Source organism: Alnus glutinosa, chromosome 1, assembly GCF_958979055.1.
Source record: "Alnus glutinosa chromosome 1, dhAlnGlut1.1, whole genome shotgun sequence".
Taxonomy (NCBI): Eukaryota; Viridiplantae; Streptophyta; class Magnoliopsida; order Fagales; family Betulaceae; genus Alnus; species Alnus glutinosa.
The window spans coordinates 45,059,329-45,084,288 of record NC_084886.1 but is presented as its reverse complement, the minus strand read 5'-3'; the positions used below and the strand labels follow the sequence as shown (position 1 = coordinate 45,084,288).

Sequence of the window (24,960 nt, the reverse complement as noted above, 5' to 3'; positions counted from 1 at the left end):
AGGAAATACTAAAAAATGATAAAATAATCCTAATTTTTTATTTTAGTAAGACAAAAATATCTTTATAAATTCAAAAAATAAAAACAAAAACTTAAAACTTCAAATTAAGAGAAGAAGGGGTGGTTGTCGGAGCAATGACAATTTTTTCGTAGTTTGAATGGACATTGTTGTAATCTTAAGTTTAGAGGGACATTGGCAATCAATGAGTAGTTTAATGAGAGTATGTTGATTTTTTATTTTATTTTCCTATATATTTAGTTTGACTTATTTACCTTAAGTGCGTTACAGGGGTGGTTCAGTCCCCCTCGAATCACTTGAAGGTGGTTCAACCACCATCCCAGGGAGCTGGGGTGGCTGAACCCTCATTATTATTATTATTTTTTTATTTTATTTTAAGGGTATTTAAGCATGTATGTTTTGGTCAACTATTGTCAATTAGTAGTTGAAAGGATTTTTTTTTTCCTAATTAAAAAAATAAAAAAAGAAGGCAGCGGGTGAAATCAACCGTAGCTATTCTCACTGAACGTGATCATAATAACACTTGCTCGTTGGAAGCCGCATAAGAGAAGCCTAGACAGTGGGAATCACAAACGCTCTCTTAAATTCGATTGAGTCATAGTCTGACTCAGTCTTATCAGGACATCAATGAGACTCAAGGTGACTAATGTTAATAAAATTGAGAATTTTCATTTCAAAAATCGAACTCTCACACGATTATATGCTAATCAATCACTGATGATGGTGAAAGGATTAAGGATTGATCGTAACATATGAGAATTCATGAAGAAAATACGTAGTAGATTAGGAAATGGAAGGTGATTATCCCTTCAATTTTAGGCAGCAAATCGCCATTAAATTCATTTGAACTAATGCAGTGCAACTGTGCAAAAGCAGTACCTAGTACATACACACACTTCAATCATTTCCGGACCCGAGCCCTGCAAAGCAGCAGCGAAACGCCATCAGCGAAACGCCAAAATGGCAACGCCACCACTCCAACCTCCGGCTCTGAACCCGCTGAGAAGACCCTTAGTCAGAATGTTCCTCGTCACCGTCATCTGTACACTCTCCTACTTTCTTGGGTCTTACTCCTACACCAACAGCACCACCTACTCAGCAGCCTCCTTCTCCCCCTCTTCTCTGCTTCAAGACCACCCACCCAACTGCTTACAGCTCAACTTCACGACCCACAACCACTTCTCACCACCCCTGCACTTTGAGCCACACCACACTCTCACTCTCCCCCGAGAACCCCGGCAAAACCTCCAGCTATTCAGCTTTTGCGCCAAGAACTTCACCGAATACTGCCCGTGTCAGGACCCTTCAAGAGAGAGGCAATTCGGCATTGAAAGACGGTTCCATAAGGAGCGCCATTGCCCGGGAAGTCCCGAAAGACTTCGGTGCTTGGTTCCCAGGCCGGCCGGATACCGGAGGCCCTTTCCGTGGCCAAAGAGTAGAGACTATGCTTGGTTTAAGAATGTGCCTTTTCCCGGGTTGACTGAGTACAAGAAATCACAGAATTGGGTTCGATTGCAGGGTGACCGGTTTGTTTTTCCGGGTGGTGGAACTTCGTTTCCCAAGGGAGTGAAGGGTTATGTTGATGAGATAAAACAGGTTGTGCCACTGAAATCTGGAAATATAAGGACAGTTCTTGATATTGGATGTGGGGTAAGTGTGACTGCCTTCTTTTCTTTTTTGTTTTTCGCAAAATTTTCTTTAGTACCTGATTTTTTTTTTTGATTCTCAATTAATTCTTCTGGTTCTTTTACTGGGGATTAACAACTTAACAAGACCTGCATTCTACAATATGTTTGACACTTGTTTTAATTGATTTTTCTGTGTTCATATGTGCAAATTATCTGGGTTCTCTGCAGATCAGCTTGATAAAAGAGGAGTGGTAATAGAGATTTCTACTGTGATTCATACGGTTTTGTTGTTTTAGAAATTTATCTAAAGTTTGAAGGTGGCTTAAGGCTTTGATGGGATTGACATGGTACAGAGATATTCAAAATGGTTTAAAATTGTAGTAGAACGTGTTGCTACTTCAACTCTAACCCACAAGGGGTTGGTTGATCTTACTTTTGCCCTCTTCCAAGTTTTTGGATTGGACACTGGTATTACATTGGTAAAAAAATCTTAGAAATAATTCTGTTGTTCTCGCCCTGCAATCATGGACACAGCAAAGCATCAGTGGTACTTTCTCGACAATAGACTCTGAGTGCCCTGGATTGTAGGATTTTTCCCTCTGTTTTCAATAGAAAATAGGTTGTCAGTGCAGTCATAGGCATCTTGTTAATAAATATAACATAGCTTGCTGACACCACAATAATAACGATAATCCACATAAAATTGATTACCCCCTTTTTTATTAGGATTGTAAGCCTTATTTACTGATTGATGGGATCTTGTTTCTGAAGTTTGTCCGTTATCTTAGGGGAACTTTTTTGAGTCTTGTTTAAAAATGTAAGGTGAGGCAAGATAATGAAAAAGAAAGATGATTTTCTGTCTTCTTGTTTGTTACTAGTACTTTTACTTCATTGTTTTCTAGTTTCTGCTTACTTTCTTGTCCTTCTTGGTACATGATGAGATGGGCATAGAAGACATAGTCAACATTTGGGCTACTTAGAATAGGCTCGCGCTTTATCATTGTCCTTCAATTTTTTTTGGCTTCCTTTTTCTATATATACCGTTAATTTGGTCTTTTGGTTTCCAAATAATACTCAAGATAAGATCGTGGGATTTAGTACAGTTATTTCTTGTTTCACTGTGGATGTTTCTTTTGCTGCCTATGTATGGTTTTGTTGGCAATGTAATTTCCTTTGTTATTTTGAACTTCAGATAAAATCATCAGATTCTCATGTTTTAGTTTGATACTGCAAACAATGACACAGACACACCCACACCCACACTCATGCATGCACACGCAGACACGTACGCACACATATGTATATATGTATATCGTGTATGCGTAAGTGTAATTTACTAGTTTTATTATCCTAATGCCATTTTATGACTCCTTTTGAATACTTATAACTCTTTTATTGGTGACTTCCATTTCTTTCTTTAAATGGTTGGAAAATTAAAATATGTTTTTCCTATCATCTAAGATTTGGTCTGAAACCTCGGGATCCATAAGATATTTACTCCTCTGCTTTACCAGCTAAGCTGTCCCAACCATTCATTACCGGGTGCATCAACCTATTTAATAGATGACTTGGGTTTTGCTTCTCTTGCTCCTCCTTTCTTCCTCTTTCTTATTATTGTTGTTGTTGTTGTTGTTGTTGTTATTGTTATTATTATTATTGTTATTATTATCATTTTTTTACTTTCCTTCCCCCCGATTTTGGTTTTGATACTGAGGAAAAATCTCAAAAACTTTGATCACCTCTATATCTGTGTGCATTGAAACCAATATAATTCTAGTAATCCTCTTTATCAAATAAGGTTTTGCAAAGGCCACTCCGAATTGTAATTCAGCCCATTCTTGTGTCTATTAGAGCTAATTTTAGATTTTCAATTCACCTTTTCCAGTGGTGGAGAGGAAAATGTCTTGGAGTAAATAATAATAAAAATAGAAAAGGAAGCCTCATAGCCTGTTTTGTATAGTGCTTGAGTTATTGAACCATACAAAGCAATTGTGACCAGTCTTGTGTATTATTACACTTTCCTTAGGTTGCAAGCTTTGGAGCCTCTTTGGTGGACTATAACATCTTGACGATGTCAATCGCCCCACGGGATATACATGAAGCTCAAGTACAGTTTGCCTTGGAAAGAGGACTTCCAGCCATGCTTGGTGTGCTAAGTACCTACAGATTACCATTCCCATCAAGAACTTTTGATATGGCTCACTGTTCCAGATGCCTTGTACCATGGACTGGTGATGGTACTTATACTTGAATCTTGAGAATTGAAGCTGTTTGCTACCATATTATCATATATCCCAGAACTCTCCTTTTAATATTCCTTGACACTCGAAGGCCCAAGTGCTTTTGAAATTGACTTGTTCCATGAGATAAAGAAATCTCATTGCAGAAAAGTTTATACTGGTAAAATGAGATTTTTCCTTGAAATCCTAAATTGAGATTAAAATCAAATCATTATAAGGAAATGATGTTTTTCGCTTGGACAGCCCCCCTAGGGAAATCTTCACCATGGATAGCCTAAGGAAACTTGTCATTGTGATTGACTGGTGTTGTAAGTGTAAGAGGAGTGGGGAGACTGTGGATCATTTTCTTCTCCTTTGTGAGATCGCCAATGCTCTGTGGAATGCTATCTTCAGTCCTCTTGGGTTAATTTGGGTTATGCCTAGAAAAGTAGTAGACCTTTTCATTTGTTAGAGAAGGTTGGGAGATGGTTCTTAGAGTGGAGCTGTGTGAAAAATGATTATGTCCTGCTTTTTGTGGTTTATTTGGAGGGAAAGAAATGATAGAGACCGCGAGAGGATGGTAATAGAACTAAAGTCTTTCTTTTTCAAAGCTCTTTATCATTGGATAAGCCTTAGATCTTAATTTGATAAGTTTCATTATTTTATTTTATTTTTTTAGATTTGTTTGCTTTTTCTAGCTAGGTGTTTCTCTTGTACACCAAAATTGAATCATTTTGTACCACAGTATACAAACACTGGCTTGGGTGTAAATTTCTTTCGTTTGTTCAAAGTTACTATATAATCTAATTCTTTTACATTCACTCTAGATGGACTATATCTGATGGAGATGGACCGAATCTTACGTCCTGGTGGCTATTGGGTACTGTCTGGGCCACCCATAAAGTGGAGGGTCAATTACAAAGGTTGGGAGAGACCAGCTAAGGACTTGGAAAATGAGCAAACCAGTTTGGAAGATCTTGCTAGGAGATTGTGCTGGAAAAAGATTGCAGAGAGAGGATCAATTGCAGTGTGGAGAAAACCCACTAACCATGTGCACTGCATACAAAAGTTAAAGGCATGGAAATCACTTCAATTCTGCTCTACGCCTGATTCTGATGCTGGTTGGTGAGTTTCTTATTCCACTTTTACATTTACCTTGTGTGATGAGGACAATGATATGAGATGCCCAACATTGAAAAATTAGGTTCAGGCTCCCCTCCCGTTAAAGAATATCCTGTTTTCTCTCATTTAAGTCCGATGTATGACACATGTACAAAATAAATTGAAGGTCACCCATAATTTTCCTATGTCAACCACCATTCTACAACCCCAATGCTAACAATAATGACAAAAATAGATCTCTTTATCTCTCTCATTAACATCTAACCATTTTCTATGGCTTCTCCTCCAAGCCTCCGAAGGCCAAACCATTTTTTATGCCTGAGGAAGAAGGACTTCATTGAAGGTCTCTCAATTGCTCATTTGGCTCTTTTTCATTGTGGTGGAACTATAGAGGTGTAAGAATCTGGAGATTGACCTGAGCGTCAAAGGGTTTAAAATGTGTACTCTTTTTTCTTGTTTCTTTCTTGGAGAGAGAGAGAGAGAGAGAGAGAGAGAGAGAGAAAGAGAGATTTATTTTTTAACAAATTTTTATGAATAATAATTTATTGGAAAAAAAGAAGAAGCAAAGCCCTTGTACACAAAAAGTATACAAGAGAGACGATCAACCTACAAACATCTAAAATGTAAAAAGGAAACAAGATCTAAAAGACTCGAAGAAGAGAAATTTGGAACATAGATTACAACCCAATCCAAGAGAGATCTAAAAAACGAGGATTTTAAACAAAGCACATTGGACTCGCAATCCTCAAAGAGATGCCGATTCCTTTTTCTCCAAATTCTCTATATAAGGAATGCTGGAATAACGTTCCAGATAGCCTCTTTGGGATGTCCCCACCCTTGATTTTTCCAACAATGAAGGAGTTCTAGGATGTTGCTCATCATAGCCCATAAAAATCTAAACAAGTTGAAAACCAAGCACCAAAGATCACTAGTGTACTCACTATGAATGAGATAAAGATTAACTATCTCCTCATTATTTTTGCATAGGCAATACCAGTTTACAAGAGTGAAACCCCACATTCTAAGATTATCAACTGTGATAATTCTACCCAAAGCTGCTGTCCATGTAAAGAAAGCCATGCGGAGTAGGGCCTTAGCTTTCTAAACTCTTTTCTAAGGGAACATGTAAGGCTCTTCAGACTACAAAGATTTATAATGGCTTTTCCTTTGAAAGCCATGATTGTTAGCTGGGGTCCACAACATTCTATCTGCCTCCCCCGAGTGGGTTTTTGAGGAGTATAACAAATTAATAGAAGAGTCAAGAGATTCCAGCTCCCAATCCTGAACTGCCCTAGTGAAACTCGGATTCCAATGGGTAGAAGTGCCGGAGGAATCCAAGTAATTCGACACCAAGGCCTCATTGTTGCAAGATATCGAATAGAGTTCTAGGAGTGATGACTTGAGAGTAGCTGCTCTGCACCACACATCATGCCAAAAACTGATATGTGATCTCTCCCCAACCTTGAAGGAAACAAGATCGGAGAAATTCCCCCAGTCATTCCTAATATTCTTCCAAAGGCACACCCCGTAGGACCCTCGAGCTTCCTCTGAACATCAGCCCCCTCTCTGGACCCAATACTTCTCGACAATCACCTGTCTTCAAAGATAATTCTCCTCTTGCACGATCTATTTTTAAACACGTCTTACATCTGGCTTAAAATGAAGAAAAGGGAGGTTCCTAACGGGAGGACAGCCTGACCTGAAAACCTAAAGCTAATGGAACTTGTGCTTGTTGGGTTCCAACACGGGTTAGTGTGTTTAGCATTAGAACATGGAAAGAAGCTAAGCATTTTGTTATTAAGAAGTCTATATTAGTTTGGAGCTAGTATTCTTGTTGTAAATTTTATGTTATCATTTCTTGTCCTGTGCTTTCTTGGCAAATATATGCAGCATAACTCTTCATTTTTGTGACAAGGTCATCAAAATAAATTTAATCACCATACATTTAATTCATCAGGAAAAACATAGAACAAGAACAAAAATCTATTACAAAAAACATTTATCCTGTGGATCCATGTGTGTGGTCGATCTTCTTGATAACTATGCTCCCCCAGAATGTGTGTTGTTGTTCTTTATGCATTTTTCTACAGGTACACAAAAATGGATCCATGCATTTCCCCTCTTCCACAAGTGAAAGATGTCTATGATATATCTGGCGGTGCTTTAGAAAAATGGCCTAAACGGTTAAATGCTGCTCCACCTAGAATTACAAGTGAAACTAGGGATGGAATTACAGTTAGGACCTTCAATGAAGATAATCAGTTATGGAGGAGGAGAGTTTCATACTATGGGATCATACTTGAATCTCTCACCAATGGTAAATTTAGGAATATAATGGATATGAATGCTGGCTTTGGGGGGTTTGCAGCTGCACTGGCAAAGTATCCAGTTTGGGTTATGAATGTGATTCCGTTTGATGCAAAAAACAATACCCTTGGCATTGTCTATGAGCGTGGCCTAATCGGAACTTACATGAACTGGTAAGAGCAAGAGAAAATCTTCTCTTCTTTTTTCTTCTTTCCTTTTCTGTTGTTTGGTCTTTTGTCCTGCTTTAAGAATCATCTTGAGGTGGGTTGGGGAATGTATGATTTAGATGCAAGCAGGTATTCTGTACAGACATTTGGTAATCTCTTTGGTTTGCAATTCTGGAATATTTTCATGATTTGAACCAATTAGCCATCTTGGGAACTATAAGTACATATGAGTTCCATCTGTAGTTGACTTCAGCTGCGAATCAGTGATGCATATTGAAGCGTTTGAGTTTTAGAGAGTGTGACTGTTATTACAACGTGGTTGTAATGTAAACGGTATCTGAACTTTACTATATGTGACTGTTGCTATAGTATGTGCTTGGAATCATCTACCTTGTGGACTAATTAATGTTTAAACCAGAATCATAGCTACTTAATATATTGTTCTCTTATTTCTGTGCATTATTCAAAACTTTGGGTGATTTACTCAAATAGTGAAGGGCTGCCGTCTTAGGAAGCCTTTATGAAAAATAACTTAATAGGCTGAACTAATAAAATGAAAAAAAGAAGTTTGAAAGTGGATTTTTGGGATTTCTTTCTTGTTTCATATACTGCTAGTTGCCCATACTTGCATGGATGCGGCTGTTTTCAGCAAATAAAATCCTTGAAACGCTGCATGTTCTATTGGAAAGTAAACTGTAGGATAATTATTTTTCCTTACCATTTAACATGCATTGAATACTATACATATATATTTCTTTTAGCCAAAATTTAGTTTATGGACAGTGCCACTGCTTGTTGTAGGTGTGAGGCCTTCTCAACATACCCTCGAACATATGATTTGATACATGCCAATGGTGTATTCAGCATGTATATGGACAAGTAAGCTTTCATATTTCTATCTCTTTGCTTGGAATAATTGTGTTTATTAGCAACATTCACCTGCTACCATTAAAAGGGAGAGAGAGAGAGAGAGAGAGAGAGGGGGGGGGGGGGGGGCAGGGGGGGTGTGGGGCGCACATTAAGGTTTACATTCCAAACAATTTTAAAATCTTTCTGACTAAACCTTCATTTCCAACATGCCAAGAGCTCTACCACCCGTCTGGACATAACCCACTATACTCCAAACATCTGAAAAACCAAATTCTTCAAATCTCTTGCTATATTAGAGTAAATAAAGGGATGATCTTGAGTTTTCCCACTCTTTTTACAAGAGAACCAATACAAATGACTTCCTTTAGACTCCCATATCTCTTACATTATATAAGCATTACACCAACAAACCTCATTATCGCTAATCACTAAAACAGCTTCCAAAATAGTCAAATCACAACTTATTAGACACAAACTACCATACTTGATAAATACAAACTTATTTTCAAGACAAGACCTATTCTCTAAAACTGTCTTCCCAAGCAACTCTTAGGCTTCCAAAACTACAATTACAATAGCTCTAATGGCAAGTTACTGGCTTGTTGGCATGAAAGTCCTCAAATTGTTTGCCATAGTAAAATTGTTGAGATGAGCATTAAACTTGATTTTTACGTCTCTATTCATTTGTTTTCCTTTTGGCGGTTTGTTTGCATCGAGTGAGTGGAATTGGGAAGAATAAATGCTAAAAACTAGGTGAACTTTAATTGAGTCTCTTTGATTGACATGAGAATCATGAGAGAAAGTTAAGTCTCTTTTTCTTTGCATCAAAGTTGGAGTTTTGTTTTTCCAATTGATTAGAGTCATATGCAAAGATCAGTCCTAAGTTCTAAGATCTCCAGCACTGAAAGGAAAGCTTCAACGTTTATACAGATTCAATGTCAATATGTCACTTGATATAGAGCTGTTCTGTCTGCACTGAATTAAACACATATCCTTACCAAGCAGGGCCCTAAAAAACCTTGTTTCGTTCTTCCGTTGATTTGTTATCATCATCATCATTGTTATTGTTATTATTATTCCATTTTGTGTCTAATACAATGTCCTCAGAAGGGCCATCAATTTGTCCAAAGGAATGAGATTATGAGCTGTGTATAGGCAAAGTCACAAAATAGCAGGAGTTCAAGAGAGCATTTTTGTTTTTGTTATTCTAGTACTTCTAACCAGAATTAATAATTGTCTCATTCAGGTGTGACATTCTCGATATACTTCTTGAGATGCATCGAATCCTTCGCCCCGAAGGGGCTGTTATAATAAGAGATCATGTGGATATCCTTGTTAAAGTAAAAGGCATCACAGATCGGATGAGATGGAATGCCAAGATATTGCACAGCGAGAAGGGGCCTTTCCACCCTGAGAAGATACTACTTTTAGACAATTCTGAATAGGTAAGTTTATGCCAACCCGTTTTCCAAACAAAAGCAATTGATTGTTATCAAATATTCTGAATACACCATGTCAAGGGCACAAGGTGATACTTTTTGATATATATAATAGACATACATACAAAGTGAGAAATTACCCTTTGTCCAAAAGCTTTCCTAGATCGACAACTTGTGTGTTGAAGTGATGAGCATAGAGATCCAAGCTCTTGATTCCATATAAGCATGTGTGAGCTTATTCAAAAGATCGAGGCATAAATTTAGACATCAATACGGATACCTTTCTAGCCTAAGAGCAAAAACTGCACCATTCAGTGGACTAAGTTTTTTCTTTCAGAATTTTGAGGGGGGCAAAAGGGATTTTTTTTTGAACATCACACACAAAAGGTTTTGTTTTGTTTTGTTTGTGAGAGCAAGGTTTTCTGGGTGCTACTATTTTCCTTGCAATTTGAAAACTGTACGTTGATTAGCTTTTTGTGTTAGTTAATTGCTTTCTTAAACAAGTTAAAGAACCCTTCAGCATTTTAAAGGGTTGAAAAACTTGTTTTCATATTAGACACTGTTGAAGCAACTCAAAAGTCTTGGTGTTGTTGGTAAAAGCAACGCTTTTTGAAATAAATAAAATCGTACATAAGCATTTCATAACATACATATACATCACGATAACCTTCTTTCTTGGCCATACCCGTGCAATTAACCCCCATACAGTGAAGGTTGGCACGTTTTATTGGATGTCATGGTACACCCCTCTTGGCCAAGTAATTCTAGAAGTACATTAAGTGTTCATCAAATATTTATAAAAAAATGAAATGACTTTTAGAATTACTATTTGATCAAAATCATCATTTGATTAATATAGCCAACATTGTGGTGCGGTAGTGTCGTGCTATTATCATACATACCACTCGGATCCAGTGTCATCATAGGTGCCTTAGGGCTGATCTCGTATAACAAAAACATTTTGCAACATTCATTTCATATCACTCATTACATTTTCATAACATAGTCCTTTTTTGTCACATACATAATAAAGCTTTCATGTAACATTAGCACTTTTCTTTTCATATGAACATGACTTGTACATTTAAAAACATATCTATTGTTCAATGCATCTAGGGCTCACATCATGTGGAAAAAAACACAACATTTAATGCTCAAATTTTTTTTATTACTTTGTGCAATTTCATGTAATAAACTTTTTTGTCTATTTCGCTTGAGTTTCTTACCTTCTATGCTCAACCTTCATTATTACTCTTCTGCCGTTGCATGTTGTACTGCTTTCTGTGATAATCCTCTATGAAGAATGCTAGAGTTCCTTCTAGTATCATTCTGGGGTCTTTTTATACTGACATGACATCTTAGTTTTTTTTTTTTTTTAATAAAAACATGAGAGAGAAATCAAGTTGTAGTTTTTTTATATTAAAAACAAAGTGCCATGTTAGCATAGAAGGACCTCAGAAGGTCATTAGAAAGAGCTCTATCATTTCTCATCCTCCATATTTGAACCTATAATCACATCACATAAGTCCTTAATTAGCTAGACATTTATGACAAGACCATACCATTCCTTTCCAAATGAGGAAAACCCTAGGCTTTTACCCTTGCTAACTAAATTCTTCACCTTGTAATAACCCTGCATGTCCATAATTAACATTTGTAGGATCGGTTGTACGCTAAAAGGCTAGTAAACGCTTCATTCTCTCTCTTCGTTATTTTTATATGTTTTTCCTCTTGCTTCAGATGAGGGAGGAGGGAAGGACCACATCTCTTCCCTCCTCTTCTTTTATTCTTTCCTACTTTGTCTTTTATTGTTTTTGTTGCTGTTTGGCTGGAGGTTTCTCTAGTCCTTCTCACCTTTGATGAGGTTGTATTCGTCGTCTTCTACGTCTTATTCCGCCCGGAATTGCAATGTAACACGTTTTCTGGTTTAATGGGAATTTAGAGTAGAAATGGAGAGAAATAGAGAAATGGAAGAAGAAATTAAAATGGAATTAACACTGATAATAGGCAAATTCGAGGATGCCTAATTCGAGGATGCCTAACACCTCCATGAGTGATTCAAGGTACTCCCCCTCCATTTTCAGCCAAAGGATTGGATACCAATTTTCATACCTAAAACATTTAACTAGACTTGTTTATATAGACTCATCTAATAATAGGCCACTAAGTAATAAACCATTAACTAATAAGGCCCAAGGCCCATTAACTACTAAGGTGGCCCATTACTAATATATCTGTTACATGCAACCTCATTGTTTTGGCTTCTCCACCGTGCCATTCACGTTTGCCGTCGTCCTCCCCACGTTGGTGGCTGATTTTGTCAAAGTTTTTAGATCTGGTTTTCTAAAAACTAGATCTATGTTTTTTCGATGGTTCCTGCCTCTCACACGCCTTTCCACTGCACTCACCGACGTTTTAGCTACCCGACGCCACCAGCCAGATCTTTCGCAGCGCATGCCTCCCACACTCTGGACTGCGGTTCTCACGCCTCGACGCATGGATCTCATGCGCTGGCTGCATTGCCGGTCGTTGGAGTAGTTATTTTTTTTTTTAGCTTTTTTGTTGTTTGTTTGCTTTTGTTTTTTTATGTTACTTGGGTTATTGTTTTCCTTTAGGGGAGACTCTTGTATTTTGATTTGTGTTGGTACCTTTCTTTCTTGCTGTCCCATTTTTGGACTCTAACAGTGTTTTTATAAACTAGGAGTAAACTTGCACAGTACCCCTATCCTCTTTTACTTATTTCCCTTTGACCCCTTTATAAATTCTATTTATAAAAATATAATTCGATTGATCACACATTGATTGTACGTGCAAAAAAAAGGTAACTTGAAATTCTATTTATAAAAATATATATTAATTACAAGATAATTCTGGTCTCATTACAACCCATTAACAATTGAAGCAGCAGTTATATTTAATACTAAATGACCACCAATTAGGCTTTCGGCATTTTTTGTCTCACATGCCATGTTTTGCTCCAACGCGCGCAAAGTTTTGCTATCTCGCTCAACAAAAGAGTGCAAAGTTTTAGATATTAATGCAACATATATAAGATCGAAGATGCTTAAAAATTAACAGTGAAATTAATTAAGTGTATATATATATATATATATATATATACCTGAAGATCAATAATTAATTTTGAGATTATAAAGTTACTCACCCTCACTTGTAACGAAGATAAAGATAATGAATATTATAAGAAGGGTATAAACACATTTTGGAGTCTTGGCCACACACACACACACACACACATATATATATATATATATATATATATATATATATATATATATATGTGCTCCTAATTAATTACTTATGCCAACCAAGAACAAAAACTGCCTATATATATATATATATAGCCTAAAGTTACTTCAGAATTTTGGGATTGATTTTGGAGGGATTAAGATATATAACTTTTTTCTTTCAGAATTTTGAGGGGCCAAAATGTTAAGATACTTAAAAATGCTTCAATATGTTAAGGGTCAAATTTTAATCTAATATAAAAAGTTTTATTGAAGATTAATATACACAAAAAAGATTTGTTTTGTTGGTGAGAGCCAGGTTTTGAAAATAATAAATTAAGTCACCGTTCTTCCAATATTAATAGGTAGTTTTGTGGGTGCTAGCTAGTATCTTAATTCCTTGCAATTTGGGAACTATCGAATATTGATTAGTTTTTTGTGTTAGTTGTTCTTGATCTTAAACAATTAAGTTAAAGAACCCTTCAGCGTTTGAAGGGTTGAAAAACTTGTTTTCATATTAGAAACTGTTGAAGCAACTCAAAAGCCTTGGTAGGGAGGAATTAATTAACTCCATAGTACGCCTCCCCGTCTAATTTCTCTAAAGAATAAGACCAAGACATCTTTACTCCTCAAAATTAGAATACTAAGTAGCAGAAACACATGATATTTGTGCAAAAAATATCATGTGATAGCACGTGATAGTGGAGGTTTCTGTTTGGCGGCATGCAGAGTCACCAAGCAGGAGCAGGTTGACCCAAAAATGGCAGAGACAATGGCAGTGATGCAAGCTATGATTTTTAGCAAGGAAGCGGGTTTTATGGAGGTTATTTTTGAAGGGGATGCAGCTCAAGTTGTGAAGGAAATAAAGACGAGGCATCCCTCTTTTGCAAAAAATGGGCATTTCATTGAGAGTATTCACCAAGGAATGGGTAATTTTCGCTATGTGAATTTTCAAGCAGTTTCGCGGGAGTGCAACTCAGCCGCTCATATCTTAGCTAAGGAGGCTTCTCAGAATTTGGTTGACAGTTATTGGTTAGAAGAAACTCCTAGAAATATTATTAACATTGTTTTTAGGGAAGCTATTAGTCCCTGGATCCCATTTTTTTGGGATCATTTTGATGTAACTTTCAGTATTGCAATTGATGAAGATCTATTTCTGCTCAAAATAATAATAATAATTACAACCAGAGCATTTACAAGGAATCATCACATTAACTGAAATGCTTACAATAAACACATCATCACTATAAAATAATTATGTACTAAACCTTTATACTCAAATATATTAGGTCCACAACGTCACTCGAAAGTACTATTTACACAAACGACCTTTGAAATTCTATAACGAGTCCTCAAACATAACCAGATCAATATCATTCTGCAATGTGAAAGAAAAGATGAACAAATAGAAAATAAAGACAAATAGCGGAAATGAAAAAAATTAAGAACACAATGAATTTTTATGTGGTTCAGTTTATGACCTACGTGCACAGAACAAAGCCTAAATGGCTACATTTTTGTTTTTATTCCTTGATATTTTAACAATACACTAGACTCCTATTTATAAGAGAATTTGGGTAGTTAAGTGTGGTAATCAAATCAATGTGATTTGATTACTATCAAATCTGATTACAATCAAATATTTATAAAGGAAAATACCTTAATATAAAACGTATAATATCAATATAATATATTTCCTATATTGATAGGAAATATATTCTTTAACATTCCCCCGCAAACTTAAGGTAGAAGATTTTGAAATTTTGAGTTTGATTTTTTTTTTTTTTTTTTTTCCTTTGTCTTCCTTCTTCTTCTTCTTCATCCTTCCTATATCCTCTTTCCTTCTTCTTTTTCGAGCCAACCGTGGGTTAAATGAGCTTGAAGTTTTGGGTAGTACCTTAAAGGCTAAACACATAATGGGCCATCTGTGGGCCAAATAAAAGGGCTATCTATGGGCCAAAGAAAAGGAGCCAACTATGGGCTAAAATGGGCATGGGTTTTAAGGAATACCTCAAATGCTAAAAAAAAGGTGGGGCTATCTATGGGTGAAAGAAAAATGAGCCAAGTGGGCTGAAATGGGCATGGGTTTTAGGGAGTACCTCAAATGCTAAAAGAAATGTGGGGCTATCTATGGGCTAAAGAAAAGGAGCCAACTGTGAGCTGAAATGGGCATGGGTTTTAGGGAGTACCTTAAATGCCAAAAGAAAGGTGGGCAACTTGGCCTTTTTTTTTTTTTTTAATGAATCGGGTAGGACTCAAATCATCATCTTCTCCTTCGCTTCTCTTTTTCTTTTTCTGTCTCCTTGTTCCTCCTTTGGGTATAACCCAAATCATCTTCTTCTTCTACTTTTTTTTTTTTTTAAAAAATAAAAATAAAAAAACAAGGGACTTGCAGGATCAAAGAAATACCTGAAAATAGCCATGGGAGGCGACTGGGAGGGGCAGAACTTGGAGCTGAGCCGTGGACGAGTTGATCGGTGGTGGATGGATTTGCGGTGGACAGTGGCTGAGACGACACGGCCTTGTATGGCGGCAGACTGATGGAGAAGATGGGCTTGGTGGAACTGAACCAGCTACGAAGGTGCTGGTATCATTATGTACGATGGTGATCTCTCTCTCTCTTTTCTTTCTTTCTTTCTTTCTTTCTTTTTCTCTCTCCCTTTTTTTTTTTGTCTAACAAACATAACGCAACAGGAATTAAAAAAAGAAAAGAAAAAAGGAAGGGTTTCTTGATTATGGAATCAATCCGAAACAAGGGATAAGAAATAGAACAAAGAAAAAAAAAAAAGTCACACATTATTATCAAAGAAAATAATGGACTCTTTCATATTGCCTTGTCATATAATATAATGAGTAAAATTATAAGCAAAGCAATGAAATAACAAGAGAAGCATAAGGAAATAGAGAAAGAAAATAGTAATGGTGAAAAACAAAAAGAAAACAATGAAGGGTCTAGGATCGAGATGACAGAAGCGTGAAATGGCATAGAAAATACTAGAACAAAAATAAAGAAGAAAATTACACATGACAATTTTGGATCTAAAGAAACATAGAGATAAAAGAAGCAACATAGATAAAAGGAAACGAAAAATTCATAGGACCATTGGATTGAACACTGATGTTAGCCTATAGCTCTGATACCATGAAAGAAAAGATGAACAAATAGAAAATAAAGACAAATAACGGAAATGAAAAAACTAAGAACACAATGAATTTTTACGTGGTTCAGTCTATGACCTACATGCACAGGATAAAGCCCAAAGTGCCACATTAGCTCCTATTTAGAGGAGAATTTGGGTAGTTAAGTAATGTGATTTGATTGCCATCAAATCCGATTACAATCAAATATTTATAAAGAGAAATACCGTAATATAAAATGTATAATATTAATATAATATATTTCCTATATTGATAGGAAATATATTCTCTAACACAATGATATCTGGTTTACATTATATATTAAGACTCATCCGTGATGATTGATGTTCTTTTGGGAACCTATTTATTTTTGGAGATTTCTTTAAGTATTGATGTTTTGGGATTGTATTGCCTTGGTTTTTAAATTAATTACTTTGGGAGATTTGCTATTTGATTTGGATATTTAATTATTAATGAATTTATTAAGATATGCTATCTTGCTTTAAGTCATAAATCTTTCGTTGTGTTTGTTAGTTAGATCCTTTTAGAATTATTTACTTGGTAAATGAGTCTTGGGAGGCGCTCCAAGTTAACTATAGGTTGGTTAATCCTCAAGGGCATTACAATTTATGAAGGAGCCTAATGATGTTCATTGATAAGCAGTGAAGTGTATCTTAAGAGACCTCAAAAACAACATCTCTTATGGCCTTTTGCTTAGAAGATGATCCTCCTCTAATATCTTTCCTTACTTGGATGCTAATTGGGATGAGTGCCCGGATGATAAAAAATCTACATCGATCTACTATGTCTTTCTCGGCAAGAACCTTTTATCATGGAGTGGAGTTCAATGAAATTAACAACCAACTATTTCTTGTTCAAGCGCTGAGTCTGAGTACAAGGCCTTGGCAAATACAGCTGATAAAATACTTGGCTACAATTTTTGCTTTGAAAACTTGGTGTTTATCTTCCAATTCCACCTACTATATTTTGTGACAACATTGGGGCCACTTACCTCTCTTTAAATCCAGTTGTTCATGCATACATGAACAAAACACATTGAAATAGATTACCACTTTGTTCGTGTAAGGTTGCTGCCAAGACTCTGCTGGTCAGGTTTTTATCTAGTAAAGATCAAGTGGCAAATATATATATATCCTCACTAAGCTGTTAGTTTCAACAAGGTTTAGTCGTTTAGCTTCCACTCTCAACGGTCTATCTCCACCGATTTTTCCAATCTAACTTCGAACGTTCTCCATACACGAAATTGTTAAAAAAAATTTATATATAAATCCAAGTGTTGGTTGAAATTGCTGCATCAGCATTATCGGATAATTGCGAGATAAAAATGTAGTCAATTGTATATACATTTATATACAATTGATTGTATGTGTAATACTGTGAATATACTGCGGAAAACATTAATTTGTAATCATAAGTTTTTCAGCTTTGGCGTGGTACATATATATCAACTTTATGAATAAAAGTAAATATGAACCTTCCAACCATACAACTTTTGATTAGTTAAAAATTTGAACATATTTTGATTTATATAAAAAATTTCGAAACCACATACAATAATCGTGTTTTAGATTTTTATGAAATTATTTTGTACTATTTTTGGATGCAAGAGTAGAAACTTAAGAACAAGTTTTATATGTTGTTCTATTCACGACTGTCTTAATTCTTTGGTATAAAAGAGCAATATTATTGCATTTGTTTGTCAAACTTTGGAGAAGCCTTGGTCACTCGACTAGCTGTATCTTTGGCTTCGTCCCTTAACTGTAGGCGATTTATTTTGGAAGGTAATTTTCTAATGGTTATTTTGACCATCCAAAATTCTAACATCGTTCAAGATTGGCAGATCTTCACCATTATCTCTAGTACTGTTAACGCCATCTCAACCTCTACTTCTTTGAATGTTAGGAATGTTGATCATAGAAGTACAAACTTCGGTATCTATCATGCCGCACATTAATGGGCCGTTGCTAGATCTTTTTCTGACCGTATTTTCATTGATCCTCCCTCCTTCCATCGATCCCTATCGTCAATGGGAAAGATCCGCCTCCTTCGATTGTTGCAGGGGTTACCTAGCTAGCTAGTTCTTCTGTTTGCCTGTTTGTGTACGTTTTGGTTTTGGTTTATGTAATTATAAATTCCAAAAATAAAAAAAAATTTCCAAATTTGCTTAGTAATCTTTCATATGCATTCAACATTTTACCTATTATCTTTCTTACAGGATAAACGAGCAAAAGCATCTTAAAATGCACATACTTACGTAAAATGACACCGTTTTATATATATATATATATATATATATATATATATATATATATATATATATGAATTCAACATTTGAAGAGGCAGTAACATTTTTGACTACATGACCACCTATTAGGCCTTTGGCACGTTCCATATTCTGCACGCTCCAGGTCTTTGCATTTTTTGTCACAATGTTTGCTCAAATGACTGCAAGGGTTCACGGCAATCTGTCGTGCTACTATATGTATCTCAACAAATTAAAGTACACAAAGTTTCAGATTAAATGCAACATAATCAGAGTACGTATTTTAAAAATTTTGATAGGATTTAACGAAAAATTCTAACAGAGGGTTGAAATTGAAAAAAATTGAAAAATGAATATCATAAATTGACACTTTTTAAAAATTTGGGTAGCTTATTTCGAAAGTAATAAAAAATTAAGGGTTGTAAGTGAACTTTAATTTCCCCGATTAAAGAGAAATGTCTGGTTTCATTCGATCTCTTATAAGAGATTTGTAAATCTATCATTGAATTTAATTATTGGACCACACGTAAATTTCACAGTTTCAATAATAAATTTATAAAAGAGATGAGCAAGAGAATGATACCAAGCATGCACATACATCTCATGATTAATTTGTAACACAAGTAGTATATTATACATATATATATATATAAAATTAGACGTACCCGCACTTGTAATGAAGATGAAGATAATGAATATAGGAAGCATATGAGCAATTTTTGGACTACACTTGGCCATATATGTGCTCCTTGCGCATGCTTATGCCAACCAAGAAGGAAAATTAAATCAATCACCTATATTTATAGCGTAATTAAGTTAATTAGTTCAGAATTTTGAGAGTTTAGAGGCCAGCTGGGATCGATTAAGATTTTATTTTTCTTTTGTAATTTTGAGGGGCCAGAGGCCCAGAAGCATGTTTTTCTATAGATTTCTTGGGAGGCAAAACTGGCACTTCAGATTTTCTAAGGGGCCACAAGCTTTTCCAATTGTTCCATATATCTATCCGCTCATGCAAGAAATAGAATTTGATTAGACATGTTTAGGTTAGAATATTAATTAATTAATTATATTTCAATTTGAAATGAATGTAAATTACGAATATAATGTTCGAATTCGATCAGAATATATCATATTAAATCATTAATTATACCAAAAGATTAAACTAATAAGAATCGTTTAATTAATGTTCAATCCTTTTATTTTTTTCATCAGGTTATGAACAATTGATTTGTACTTTTCCCTTCTTGTCTTCTTTGTTCTTTCTTTTAAAAAATTCTAAAATCCACCCCCCTTTCATAAACTTAATATATTAATAGTTGTCTGGCATAGCATACAACTCCATGAAATTAATTTAATATATTTTCTTCATTTTATATAATTAACTTTTAAGGACTCCAATTAAGTGGACATCATGAGATCGATGCACAGTAATGAATAGGCCAAACCGATCATGTACGCCAATAAACATTTATATTGAGGGCATTCACGTAAAGCTAGGCATTCTTTAACTAAATTTTAGTTAAAGTAAATCACCTCTATACATTGAATATGTATAATTGTTGAAATTTCACAACATTTAATGCTCAAAAAGTTTTTATTACTTTGTGAAATTTCTTGTAATAAACTTTTTTTTGTCTACTTTCGCATGAGTTTACTTACCTTATATGCTCGACCTTCATTTTTACTCTTCAGTCATTGCGTGTTGCACTACTGTCCGTGATAATCATCTATGGATCTGGCTACTATGCGGTGCTTAAAAGTACCGCATATCTGCAGTACTTTTAAGCACCGGCTGAGATTCAGCCTTCCCCTTTTTAACGTTTTTTCTTTTTCTTATTTTTTTCTCTCTCTCTTGGCTTTGTGGGAAAATGTACAGCCGTTCCTCCTTTTTAGTTTTTTTGTCTTTTTTCTTTTAACTCCGTGAAGGATCCGTTAAACACTTAAATAGTAAAATAGACAACAATTTCTGCAGAACTTGTACGAGAATTCCAGAACTTGAGTCATGGGTGCTAGCAGAAAACCATCAATTTTTGCTTTAAACACTTGTCAATCTTCTCCTTCACCCTTGCCCTCTGCTTTTCCTGCATGTTCTAAGAAATGACACTCTGGGTCACATCAGAATCACTTACAAACCCACAATTTTACAACAAAACCTAATAAAAAAACTCAAATCACTTCCGCTGTGCAGTCCCTGCAATCCGACCAAGAGAAGAAGCTTAAAAGAAAGCTCGGTGACTTGTTGTCTCCCTTTCCTTTGCATCAACTACACACACTCTCTCTTGCTCGTCTCTCTCTCTATTCTTCTGAGGGATACACATTGAAATGGGACTAGAAGCAGCACAGGAGCAATGATGAATCGGAACGTGAGGGAATCTCTGGTTGGCGGGAGGGATTTTCCGGCGCTGTCGCGGCACCGACAAGGTCAAAGTTTGACCGGAATCTCCAAGGAAACCGACGACGAGAACCTGGATCTCTTCTCCAGGAACCGCCGCACTCTCTCCGTCACCTCCTCTGACGAATCGTCCGATGGTACCGGATTACCCTTACACACACAGTTCCCCTATCAGTCACATTGTCATTGTTCAATGCCAAATACGAAAAGTAACGGAGGATAGTCAGATACACGGACACAGAGTTAAAAGAAAAAAGAAAAGCCAAATACGAAAAAAAAAAAGAAAAAAAAAAGGGGAAGGCTGAATCTCAGCCGGTGCTTAAAAGTACCGCAGATATGCGGTACTTTTAAGCACCGCATAGTAGCCGGATCCATCATCTATATTAGAACCTATAATCACATCACATAAGTCCTTAATTAGCTAAACATTTATGACAAGACCATATCCTTCCTTTCCAAATGAGGAAAACCCTAGGCTTTTACTCTTTCTAACCAAATTCTTCACCTTGTAATAACCCTGCCCGTCCATAATTAACATTTGTGGGCTTGGTTGTACACTAAAAGGCCGATAAACGCTCTGTTCTCTGTTCTCTCTCTCTTTGTTATTTTTTTTATCTGTTTTTCTTCTTGCTTCAGTTGGATGAGGGAGGAGGGAAGGACCACATCTCTTCCCTCCTCTCCTTCTCTTCTTTCCTTTATGTCTTGTATTGCTTTTGTTGATGTTTGACTAGAGGTTTTTCTATTCCTCCTCACATTTGATGAGGTTTTATCTATCGTCTTGTACGACTTATCCTGCTCGGAATTGCAACTTCAGTGTTTTGGCTTCTCCACTGCACCGTTAACGTTCGCCGTTGTCCTCCTCGGTTGGTGGCCGGTTTTGTCAAAACTCTTAGATATGATTTTCTAAAAACTAAATCTACGTTCCTCCGATGGTCTCTGCCTCTCACGCGCCTCTTCACTGCATTCACCGGCGTTCCAACTACTCAACGCCACCGGCCGCTTCTTCTTCCGCCTTCCACGCGCTGGACTGCGGTTCTCATGTGCCGGCGCATGGATCTCACGCGTTGGTTGGATTGCCAGTTGCCGGAGTTGCTATTTTTTGGGCTTTTTTTGTTGTTTATTTGCTTCTTTTTATTATGTTACTTGGGTTATTGTTTCACTTTAGCGGAGACTCTTGTATTTGGATTTGTGTTAATACCTCTCTTTTCTGAAGTCACATTTTCGGACTCTAACAATGCTTTTATTGCTTTAGCCATCTTTTGGTGGTTGTTGCTATTTTCAAGTAAGGGTACAAATAGGCTTGCCCTAATCTAATCTCCTTTAGCTTTTATAATCGCCTTGTCCGGTCCATTGAGAGGATTATGTCACTTGTTTAACTCATTTCTTATCTTTTGCAATTTATATTTCAGCACTGTTTTAGTTTGGTTTGAGTCTATTGTTAGGGAACTCACATCTTTTTCATTCATAAGATCATCTACTTCTTTCTTTTGGATTACAAGTGAAAATAATTATCCTTTGTAACCACTTTCCTTATTTAATTAGTAAAAAAAACAAAAAAAACCCTGCCCGTCCATAACCTAGTCACTTAATAATAGAACTTGAACCTACTCCATCATTTCCATTTCCATTCTCATGAAGTATTTCTCATTTATTCTAAACTAGGAGTAAACTTCCAAACTACCCCTATTCGCTTTTACTTATTTCCCTTTGAACCCTTTATATAATTTTCACTTTACTTGGTTTAAAAAACATCTGATTCCTCTTTCTTCATTGCAATTAATTTATCAAAAACTTTAATTAGCATCTCACATAAAATATTTTGATTAAAAGCTTATTTAAACTATTCTAACGTGTTTCGATTGATCAGACATCGATCAAACGTGCAATTGAACCTCTTCGCAAGTCTTTCGATCAAACGGATTCTAATCGAACTTGCAATCTAACCTATCTGCAACTAGTTCGATCGAATGAACTGTGATCGAACTTATGATCGAGTCTTTCTGCAACTAGTTCGATCGATCTTACCCAAATTTAATCCATCTAACTTACTATTCATTGTCTTCCCCGATTTCCCATCACTAAAAACACGCTTTTTCTCCAACTTCTCTCACCTTTCACATCCTACGTACTTCCCTAAACTAACTCAACATCAGTCCCAAAACACCACCCATAACACAAAAATCCCTTCTTTTTACATCAAATCTCAAACAAATCTCCTCATCAATCATAATAACAAAACACAACTCATACAACTACACCATCATCATACCTAAACCTCGAATTCATAAACAACCCATACCCTAAAACCCAAGAAAGCCAATGAATTCAAACCAAAAACCAAGTGAAAAGATCTTACCTTTGAAGTTTTCTCTCCTTCCTCTTGCTCATGCCACGTCACCTAAAAAAACAAACTTTCTACCTCCATTTAGCTCATGCCACGTTAACGGTGTGAAGTTGGTGTAATAAAATGGGTGTAAAGTGTAGCATTACTCGTTCTAAAATGCACTCCGATCCCTTCATAAAATTGATAATAGCTGTCTGAATTCGCATAGAACTCCATGAAATTAATTAATACATTTTCTTCATTTTATACAACTAAATTTTAAGGACTCCAAGTGGACATCATGAGATGCTATGACAATAATTAAATAGGCCAAACCAATCATCTGCCAATAAACATTTTATATTGAAGACATTCCATACGGATAGTCATTCTTTAGCTAAATTTTAGTTAAATAATCACTTTATTTTTATTTTTTATTTTAGCTATCCACTTTTTTAAAACACATACATTTTACTCTTTATTTTAACTATCCACTCCCGGCCACTACTCCATTTAAATATTTTCTTTTTCCTTTCGATCTTTCCAATGCAAACATTCTCGATCTCTCTACTCTCTCTAACCTGAATTTGATTTCCAACCATTGAATTTCTCTTGTTGTGAGTACACTTGTGAGGTTTGTGTCCTACATTAGTAAAATATAAAGAAAACGGGTAGTTAATATACCTTTGTGGACCCAAGCCCATTAGCTTAGGCTTTTTTGGGCTAGAAGTGGTCTCTTAATGTGGATATTGACTTCCTTGGTGTTTCTCCCCCAGACAATTGGTATCAGAGGCCATGGTTTGCTTCCACTTCTACTAATACGAGATTCTTTGATCGATGCGATTTTGGGTTTGCGAAAATGGGAACCCTCCAAATTTGCAGATTGAACGAAGCTAGATGGATGAAAAAGGTAACTTGAAATTCTATTTATCCAAAAAAAAAACAAATATTAATTACAAGATAAGTCGATCTGCTCTCTCATCACATACAACCCATTCAACAGTAGAAGTAGCAGTAACATTTAAAACTACATGACCACCAATTAGGCTTTTGTCACGGTGCCTGCACTCGTATACGCATCTTTCATGCCATGTTTTGCTCCAACGATCGCATTGTTTTGCTATCTCACTCAACAAAAGAGGGCAAATTAAGTTTTAGATATTAATGCATGCAACATATATAATTAAGAAGGTGCTTAAAAAACATTGAAATTAATTAATTTTGAGATTATAAAGTTACTCACCCTCACTTGTAACGAAGATGAAGATAATGAATATAATTATAAGAAGGATATAAACAGATTTTGGAGTCTTGGCCATATATGTGCTCCTAATTACTTATTCCAACCACGAACAAAAACTGCCTATATTTATTGCCTAAATTATTTGCTTTAGAATTTTGGGATTTTGGAGGGATATATTAAGATACTTTTTTCTTTTAGAATTTTGAGGAGCCAAAAGGTTAATTAGATACTTAAAAATGCTTCAACATGTTAAGGCTAGGGTCAACTATTAATCTAATATAAAGAAGTTTTATTGAAGATTAATTAATATACAAAAAAAAGGCTTTGTTTTGTTGGTGAACAGGTTTTTGAAAATAATAAAATCACCGTAAGTTCTTACAATATTAGTAGGTAGTTTTGTGTTATATGCTAGCTAGTATCTTCCTTGCAATTTTTTTGCAAACCATCGAATATTAATCGATTAGTTTTTTGTGTTAGTTGTTCTCGATCTTAAACAAGTTAAAGAACCCTTCAGCGTATAGAAAGTGTTGAAAAACTTGTCTTCATATTAGAAACTATTGATTCT

General features: G+C 35.7%; 1 protein-coding gene and 1 long non-coding RNA gene across 3 annotated transcripts; one reads left to right on the top strand and one right to left on the bottom strand.

Annotated features, from left to right (window-relative positions):
* Positions 1–882: 882 nt before the first annotated feature.
* Positions 883–9,906, top strand: LOC133852189 (probable methyltransferase PMT19). 2 transcript variants are annotated; one of them, XM_062288897.1, is made up of 6 exons: positions 883–1,668; positions 3,673–3,877; positions 4,693–4,990; positions 7,078–7,467; positions 8,263–8,340; positions 9,578–9,906. In XM_062288897.1, the coding sequence occupies exons 1-6, from the start codon at positions 979–981 to the stop codon at positions 9,774–9,776; spliced, it is 1,860 nt and encodes a 619-aa protein (XP_062144881.1). In that variant the 5' UTR covers positions 883–978; the 3' UTR covers positions 9,777–9,906. The 2 variants fall into 2 exon arrangements, with proteins under 2 accessions (XP_062144881.1, XP_062144873.1); XM_062288889.1 differs by having other exon boundaries at positions 884–1,668; positions 3,673–3,883.
* A 10,373-nt stretch (positions 9,907–20,279) lies between these two features.
* Positions 20,280–24,719, bottom strand: LOC133860059 (uncharacterized). The gene is made up of 4 exons (XR_009898854.1): positions 24,396–24,719; positions 23,837–24,280; positions 23,186–23,227; positions 20,280–20,979 (listed from the first exon to the last, which is right to left on the bottom strand). It is a non-coding gene; the product is annotated as an uncharacterized LOC133860059 (long non-coding RNA).
* Positions 24,720–24,960: the final 241 nt, after the last annotated feature.

Excerpts from the sequence above, each read along its gene's own strand:
- LOC133852189 (XM_062288889.1), top strand. The coding sequence starts at position 979 with ATGGCAACGCCACCACTCCAACCTCCGGCTCTGAACCCGCTGAGAAGA. Across the intron at positions 3,884-4,692 it reads TGTACCATGGACTGGTGATG|ATGGACTATATCTGATGGAG; the intron begins GTACTTATACTT and ends CATTCACTCTAG. Across the intron at positions 7,468-8,262 it reads ATCGGAACTTACATGAACTG|GTGTGAGGCCTTCTCAACAT; the intron begins GTAAGAGCAAGA and ends TGCTTGTTGTAG.